This window comes from Trematomus bernacchii, unplaced genomic scaffold (genome assembly GCF_902827165.1).
Source record: "Trematomus bernacchii unplaced genomic scaffold, fTreBer1.1, whole genome shotgun sequence".
NCBI classification, from domain to species: Eukaryota; Metazoa; Chordata; class Actinopteri; order Perciformes; family Nototheniidae; genus Trematomus; species Trematomus bernacchii.
Genome location: NW_022987593.1, coordinates 12,314,181 through 12,322,872, shown reverse-complemented (window position 1 = coordinate 12,322,872; position 8,692 = coordinate 12,314,181). Strand labels below are relative to the sequence as shown.

The 8,692-nt window shown below is 40.7% G+C and overlaps 1 protein-coding gene across 2 annotated transcripts; it reads right to left on the bottom strand.

Annotated features, from left to right (window-relative positions):
* Positions 1-3,062: 3,062 nt before the first annotated feature.
* LOC117481672 (extracellular signal-regulated kinase 7-like) lies at positions 3,063-7,698 on the bottom strand. Of its 2 annotated transcripts, none has more exons than XR_004555801.1 (3): positions 7,626-7,698; positions 4,492-4,827; positions 3,063-4,315 (listed from the first exon to the last, which is right to left on the bottom strand). XR_004555801.1 is itself a non-coding variant. In XM_034129466.1 (3 exons), the coding sequence occupies exons 2-3, from the start codon at positions 4,816-4,818 to the stop codon at positions 4,098-4,100; spliced, it is 480 nt and encodes a 159-aa protein (XP_033985357.1). In that variant the 5' UTR covers positions 4,819-4,827; positions 7,626-7,698; the 3' UTR covers positions 3,063-4,097. The 2 variants fall into 2 exon arrangements, 1 of the variants encoding a protein (XP_033985357.1); XM_034129466.1 differs by having other exon boundaries at positions 4,557-4,827.
* Between the last annotated feature and the right edge of the window lie 994 nt (positions 7,699-8,692).

The window sequence follows — 8,692 nt, the reverse complement described above, 5'->3', positions numbered from 1 at the left end:
CGTCAACATCGACCTAGTGGGTCCATTGCCCTGCTCTCAGGGTTTTTCCTACCTCCTCACCATGGTGGACTGTTAGGCTTCCCGAGAAGTGACTGGAGATGAGAACCCGCTATGCAAGCACTAAAACTGAGACAGTGGTGAAGTGTCAAAAAGGGCTTTATTTTGCCCACGACACTGGCAAGGAGTTGACGAAGAGCACATAGAAGGGAGTCGTGGAGCTGGACTGACCAGGAGGGGAGGCTGGACGTGGCAGGCAGAGCGGCAGGTATATGTGGATCTGGAACAGGAAAAATAAGCAGGATTAGGAAAGAATATCCTTTCACAAGGAGCATCAAAAAATCACTAGGAAAAATACTAGTAGGCCTGGACGATAGTTTACCACTGAAGAATAAAGGAAGAACTGGCGAAGTCTGAGGATGGGAACCAGGGTTTTAAGCAGGTGCAGGTGAGTAGTGGCAATCAGTGAGATGAACAACAGCAGCGGAGGTGAGTTGGCGGGAATCAGAATGTAGGTCAGCCACACCCAGCCAGGAAGACAGACAAACAGACAAACAGACAAAACAAACACAGAAGGGGAAAAGAAGGAGGAAGTACTGCAGATCCTCACATGGACAGGGCGACTCGTTGGCCGGAGGCGGTTCCTCTCGTGCCAACGTTTGGCACCCCGTCGGACATTTCCTCTGACTGGGGTTCGCAGTTCACGTCTGAGCTTTGGAACGCCGTGGCGTGTGGTTTGGGGGTTAAGCTTCACAGGACAACCGCTTATCACCCTCAGGCTAACGGCCTCTGTGAACATTTCCATCGCTCCATGAAAGCAGCACTCAGAGCCGGCCTGAAGGACGGCAATTGGGTCGACAAGCTGCCTTGGGTAATGCTGGGCCTGCGGACTGCGCCTAAGGAAGATCTGCAGTGTTCCACGGCTGAGATGGTCTACGGTCAGCCGCTGAGGGTTCCAGGGGATTTCCTCCCTGACGCGTCGGCTCCCTGGTCGGCGTCGGCGCACCGGGTTTGCCTGCAGGACGCCGCTGAGACTTTTGCTCCGATTCCCACTGCTCAACATGGTACGCAGGTGTCCCGGGTTCCCGCGGATCTCCGCTCGGCAGAGCACGTCTTCATCCGACACAATGCGCACAGGGGTCCTCTACGGCCTCCTTACGATGGACCTTTCCGGGTTTTGGAACACGGGGACAAACACCTAGTGGTCGACCTGGGTGGTAAGGCCGAGCACGTCTCGGTGGACCGGGTGAAGGCGGCCCACTTGGATTTGGGCCAGCCTGTGGTGCTAGCACAACCTCCGCAATGGGGGCGGCCCCCGGCCTTGATCCCTGTCACTGAATGCTCAGGAATGCTCCGTGCTCAGGAGTCGTGGGGGTCGACCTGTCGTTCCTCCCCGCCACGCTGACTTTGTTTATGGGTGATTTCTGGGGGGGCTTGTGTGGTGACACGTTATGGGACATAATTCACCGTTGAGATGATTGTGTTGCAACCCGGACCCGTTAGTGAGGGTACCGGGGTTGGTGTCATTCATGCTAGCTTGATTAGCAACAAGCAGATGTTACTTACCTTGTCTTCTGTCTAATGGATAATAAAGTGTGGAGTTCCATATTGAACACACCGCCTCTGACTCCCTTTCATCGGCTCTACAATATATAATATATAAACTTTGATACGAAGTTAAGATATCCAGCAGCAGTATATCAAGTAAATACATTAGCTCCACTGTTTACAGCTGTGATGAACACATTAATGGGTGAATTATTATAATCCATTGATTTAATAAATAAGATTCTAAAATGGGACAATAAGTACTCAAATTATTGTGCGTACCAAATTCAATAAAAGGCACACCAGTGACTTTTGTTACTATAAAAATGTATTCCTGGAATATCTACTTTTCTGACAGTTTTAAGGGATATTAAAATGTGTGTGGTTCAATATAATTAACATGTCATGTCATAATTAGGCACACAATTATAAAAGCAACACATTAGCTTTAGATAATGTATTATTGTTGTATGTATTATGTATTTTTTTGCTTTATGTTAGACAATTTAATTATTTTGTACATTTAAAAAAAGTACATTCTACGGCAGGTGCTCAAGCCCCCTTTGATGTCTATCTGTTCACCTGCCTCCTTTCAGTATATTATGATGCCAATACTTAATAAGCTACTTGTAACAAAGTATTTATACAATGTAGTATTTCTACTTTAACTTAAGTGAGAAATCTGAGAATGTGTTCCACCTCTGCTCCTTTCACTTTAAAAGTAAAAGAAAATACAAATTGTAATTCCTGAAAAAACAACAATAGAGCAGTATTTTAATTTAAGGATGAGTAAATATAGAAAATAAATAGTCTTATATCTCATAATCTTACAATTATGTTCCCTTAAACTTAATTTATTAACTATGACATGGATAAGCATGCAAGAAATAAGGAGTGTTCTCTTCCAGATTGATGCTTGGAGTGAACATTTTACGAGTAAACATGAGACATTTGCCAAACTTGGAGACGGACCTTATCCCACAAACCAAAATATAATGTTCCCAAATAATCCAAGATAAAAAAACATCCTGTTCAAAGAACCTCTTGTCGTGTATAATTGATAAACCTTTTTCTTACTGCTAATTTAATTACAAACAAACAATACATGAAAATACATAATAATGCAGAAAGACACAAAAATGCACTCACTTAAGATTGGATGTAGAAAAAATGTGCTGCTGTTTTTTAGACAGCAGCACATTAATGTGAGACCACAGCGCCACCTGCTGACGACAGGAGGAGATAACAAGCACCTGCAGTTAGGATGAAGCTGCTTACATTTTAGTATCAACACTTTAAATATGTAGAAATATAGTAAAACTACCACTTTAAAATTATAATTCTTAAGATGTTTTAATCAAAACACATTGTTGAGCTTTAACAATGTATTCACTCTTATTGCCTCACTGCTGTGTATAAAAGTCGTCTTTAAATTGAACTGTTTATAACTTTACACATCTATTATTCTGAACCCTCTCTCAACTGTATTGCAAACCAAGAAATGAAAACACTGCATGTGTTGTTGTTGTTGTTTATTTGGAATAAAGTTTGTTATAGCATATTTTTAAATGGATACTTTGTCTCAAATGTCAGATATTGTGTCATGTCATTGTCACATCTTTGGTTATCATGAGTCTTGGATTTGCTCTGGTCTTTACAACAACAAACAAAGGAATGAAAAGCATTATGTTGACATTGAATTATTGCTTTATAACTCAATCTCAAAGCACAATAGAAAGCAGGGGACACTTGTTGCGCTTGTTGACGTTGTTTCATAATTGTTAGTGTTTTGTTAGTATATTTGAAAATGACTAGGTTAGCTACGTTAGCTAGCTAGCTTACAGCAGATCTGCCATAATATCAGAAAGAATCATGCGATCACATTGTTTAAATAAGCTGAAAAAACATACATTTTAGGTGAGTTTCCAACAAGAGCGACAGTGGGCTCACTTTATAATCCCCGAACATCAACAAGCGCTCCGGTCCCAGCTGTGTGCGTCACTTTTTAGTGTCCCCATTTCTGTTGTGTTTTGAGCTTCTTGCAGCTTTGCAGAGTTTAATTTGTGCAACACTTTTAGTAAACCCTGCGCATGTTTCTTCAAGTTGGTGAAGATGTTTCTTAATTTTGGCACATTTGTGTTTTCTTATTTTTTTTTAAACTTCAGCGCTTGTCTCCTAATGGACATTTTTTGGCCCGTGTGTACCTCTCAGTCACCATAAAAAACTGTTGTATTATTAGAAAATGTGTGTTCATAGGGTGAGCATTATTAGACATCAAAAAGTTCCTTATATCTGCTTAAAACTATAACACAGGGTTATATATCAAAGCATGTATTGTAATTGTGTAATTAATCATGTGTGTACTGCTTATTAATGTTAAATATTGAGACTTAAAGAAAATTGGCTTTCACTGTTGGAGGACTCTAACGGGTAAAGATGTCAATTTGACCAGGAACATGTAATGGTTTCATGGACTATAGTAAAAGTCACTCAATATCAAAATATATATATATATGTATTCCCGTATTTCTTATTGTGCTGTCTTATTGTGCTCATTTATTGATGGTTATGTTGAACGTGTGAGATGAGCCTGTGACTGTCGGAGCGACGATCACACTCTCGTTTTGAGCCGACATCGTGTTGGCAGCTGGAGGTGAAGCAGCTGGAGGTGAAGCAGCTGGAGGTGAAGCAGCTGGAGGTGAAGCAGCTGGAGGTGAAGCAGCAGCAGCAGAGGAGGAGGAGGAGGAGGAGGATGCAGCTCTGATCATCTCTGCAGATAAAACATACAGATGCACAGAATCATATTTAAGAATCTGAATCAGAATACCTTTATTTGTCCCACAGAGGGGGAATTAACATTGTTAGAGCATAAGTAAAGAGCCAAAGAGAAAGATAAAAGTATATAAATACACAAATTACAATTTACAAAATACACAAATCCAGTACCAGAAAACCGTGAAGTCACTTATTTTGCTTATATTATAAGTGCATTTAAGACACATCCACTGCACCTGCATATTTCTTCGTCAACTCCGCTGCAGCCTTCATGTTCTTCATCTTCTTCAGAATCTCAACAGCCACCTTCATGGCCATTTCTTCACCGTAGCTGCTGGTCATCTCTGTCACAGTTTTCGTCCTGCTTGCGTCCTCCAGTTTGCAAACAGCAATTGGTTTGCAGCCATCCAAGTTCTTTTGATTGAGGTACCACTTAAAATCCCGAAAGTCATCTTTGCCCAAGTCTTCCAGAGTCCCAAGCAGCAGCACATCCACCATGTCTGCTCACTGTGAAAGTAGAAAGAAGGGAATCATTTTGCAGATTAGTTTTCAAAGAATAAATAATTTCTACTTCAACTTCTGTAATAAATCTGTACATTTCTGTGCAATTAGGTATAGGTCTGTATGGTGCAATTTATTTTCTGTTTCTCTGTATTAGTGTGTAGCAGCAAATGCAAGACAAAGGGAGCTTGGAAGTGCAGATAATGTCTGGTATTCCTCTCTCTGTGAGTGTCTGACCTACACCATGAGAATATTACACCACTCCCACACGTCTTAATTTTACTGGGGCTTATGTTCTGGACTATGACTGCAACTTAAAATATAAACAACCAACAAATACTGATATAAATCAGGTTTAATAATGAACTTTTTGGTTGCAGAATGTGTATTAAGTTGGGTAAACATTCACAAAGGGAACATATTAGATAGTCATCGACAATTACAAGTACACAAAAGCCATGATTTTCATATTACTAAGTGTATTCTATACTATTGCTAGTGGAGCCTGTAGCCCCCTCATCACCCCCCCCCCCCCCCCCCTTCCCGCGTCCATTCGCGATGTCTCGCTGTCTCACACCCCACGCAGCAAGCAGGAAATGAACCCAGCTCACACTGTCCACTCCTCGCAGCAGCGAGCCCCGCAACGTCCCGCCAACACGGCACCCAGACCCCACGCAGCATTCCCATCTGTTTGTCCTTACTGGTGGCATTTTCTGGTTGCTAACAAACGCCATTGTAACACATAATCACTGATGTTCCGCTGTAACGGTGGTTGACTCATCAGAACGAGCTGACCAATCAGAGCACAGTGGGCTCACAGGGAGGGGGGGGGCAGGAGCTCCAACAAGGCGTTTAGGACAGAGAGTGAATACACATACTTTACAGAGATGCTGTATGAGAAACCAATGTGAGTTTGGAAAATTACACAATATAAATCTTTGCTAGTAGACCTCAACAATGGAATTATGATCAGTAGAAATGGCCATGACATGGGACCTTTAAGGGCACTCCAGCAAGGTTGGCCTGTTCTATAGAGAGGCGAAGTCCCTCCCCTTCCGGTTGAGCTCCATGGGACCTTATTTCGGAAAAGTTATGCATTGAAGTCAATGGAGAGAGAAAGATTATCTTTCGATCCCGTTTGAATTGTGCCACGAATTACACATATGATGTTTGTCAATTTAAAAGATAATTTTACAAGTCAAAAAAATGTAAATGTGTCGTGAAACTGTGAAGTAACACTTTTTTTTGTGTGAAACCGCTCAATGAACTACATCTCCTGTCTCGCACCACACACCAAGACGGCCGTCACGTTGGCACATTTCACTTCTTTCTTTCAGAATGAGGCGAAAAGTATTAAAAGAGGTGAAAATCACTCCAAGTCTGGGCATGTTGAGAGAACAAAAGGGGAGTTAGTCGGTTCCGTAAGAGCCAGCATGCGGGACCGGGATTCTGGGATTTGTAGTCTTTCTAGTTTCGTATTTTTCATAGTCTTATATTTCAACAGTTTTACGACAAACTGTGACTTTTTTGACATGGAAATTATTATTTAAGATTGACAAACATCATATGTGTAATTCGTGGCACAATTCAAACGGGATCGAAAGATAATCTTTCTCTCTCCATTGACTTCAATATAAACTTTTTCCGAAATAAGGTCCCATGAGTCCCACCGGAAGGGGAGGGACTTCGCCTCTCTATTATAATGTAAATATATATCTGATGTTGTGCCCTCTGGTGGTCATTCAGGAGTAGTGCAGCATTCTGCAGATTGTTTTCTGCTATCATTTTTACATCCATGTTCAGCTACCTTGTATTTTCCTCTATTTCTGTTTTGAGAAGCATCGCTATTTTACTAAATTGTACTTTCACGAGAATGAAGACAACAGTAAAGAGGGTTCAACTTTACTCCTCTGACCTTCTCTGGAAGCTTGTTAGCAGTCTGTGGATTTGTGTTCAGACACACACTGAGGACAGAATACATGTAATATTGATTATGAAATTGGGGGACTCGACAAAAGGGATTCATTGACATTTCTGCCTCGGTATATTTATCTTAACTTGTAAAGTTTGTTCTGTTTTATTGCCTAATTTAATTTAAATAAGTTCGTATAGGCTATGTGGTTTAAAAATGTCTATGTGAAAGAGAGGGGGCTAAAACGTCTTTTTATTCTGCAATCACCTATTTAATGATGAACAAGAAAGAAGATTTACAGTTCTAACAGTCAAAACTGAAGCAGCAGAGTCTGGTACAAATCCTGACTTGTAGTCCCCTGTATGGGTTAAGAAAAAAAACTACATTTCCTATAATGCCGGACGACATGCATCTGAGTTATTTTTTGTACATTTTACAACAGTTTTCACCAGCTGAGTGATTTACTTTATAAAAATGATGAATGTTCTTAACTGTCAATATCTCAAAAGGATAAACCATTTAAAATGCATTATGTTATAAATATGAAAAAGTACATTATGTACACTTTATTAACTATATATAAAGGGCACGGTTTAAAAAGCGATAACCGGAAATACTTTATAACTTTATAATATAAAACGTTATGACTTAATAGGATAAACGATTTAAAAAGCCTAGATACATCTGAAAACAAACACGATGAATATCCATTCAGAGGCCGTCATTGTGTAACACAGTAAGTGTTACAACATCCCGTTTAACAAACTCCTGCTGTAATTTAACCACTCATCTGTATTCAGAAATACCTTAACCACCACAGACCACACCGGAAACCAAGAGTCCGAACAATGCAATAATGAGCAATAATAATGTAAATCCCAAAATGTCTTACCGTGTGAAAAAAGGAGCTCACTAGTACCTACTCTCACTGCCGCGAAATATTTTACTTTCGGTTTGAGTAACAGGAAGTTCAGACTGAGAATCAGAGAAGCTGGAAGTGTCAAGTGTACATCCAAATACATAAATACACACAATACTGTTTACATTTCTCCTCAGAAGTGTAGAGTTCTTACCCCAGCTATCAAATATAACACGAGGCATTTTATTTGGCTCATTTCCAGTAGTGTAATGTATTGAAGTACATTTACTCAAGTACAGTAGGCCTACTTAACTACGATTTTGGGGTACTTTTACTTTACTTAACTATTTCCATTTATTGCTACTTGCAGTGGCGGCTGGTGGAAAATATTTTAGGTGGGGCTGTGGAAATGGTGATCAAACAATACTAGAGGGGTCCGGGGGGATGCTCCCCCGGTAATTTTTTTTGAGAAAAGACCCCTTAAATCATGACTTCTGGTGATGTTAGAGGGGGGGAGAAGGACAATTTGAGGCTTAAAAATATGAGAAGACTGATCAATACCTCCATAACTTCAGTGTGGTTAGCTATGAATCTTCCAAAACTTCCAAACACCTTGTCCTGGACATAGTCTCTACAGCATAAACTGTGCAACAGTACAGTAGGCCCACACAAACTGCAGAACACCGGAGCTTTGGGAACACTGATTTAATTCCCATTTAACCTGTTAAGGGGCTTTTTCCCCCCGTTTTTTTTCTCACGAAACTGTGTCTCAGGGCTTCTTAAAATGTAATAAACTATTCATGTGTCCTACTCAGAGGAAACGCATCTAACTGATGATATGAACCATGTTTACCGAAACAAAACACAAGTCTCACAAGAAGCATCTAAATGAGCCCTGAGCGAAAAAATGCTAACGCACTCTAGGTATAAATCAATCGATATACTTATCGGATATGCACAAACAAGCTTACAAGCTGAGATTCCATATATTCTAGAAATATAAGTATCATCACTGAGTTATCAGAACTCGCGACAGTGGAAGCAAATACAGACATCACACGACGTAGCTTTAGGTAGCAAAACATGGAGATATGCTCACC

Bases quoted from the DNA above. Each gene is read 5' to 3' on its own strand.
- LOC117481672 (XM_034129466.1), bottom strand. From the start codon at position 4,818: ATGGTGGATGTGCTGCTGCTTGGGACTCTGGAAGACTTGGGCAAAGAT. The intron at 4,316-4,556 runs GTGCAGTGGATG...TTTTATCTGCAG, and splicing joins GTTGACGAAGAAATATGCAG to AGATGATCAGAGCTGCATCC.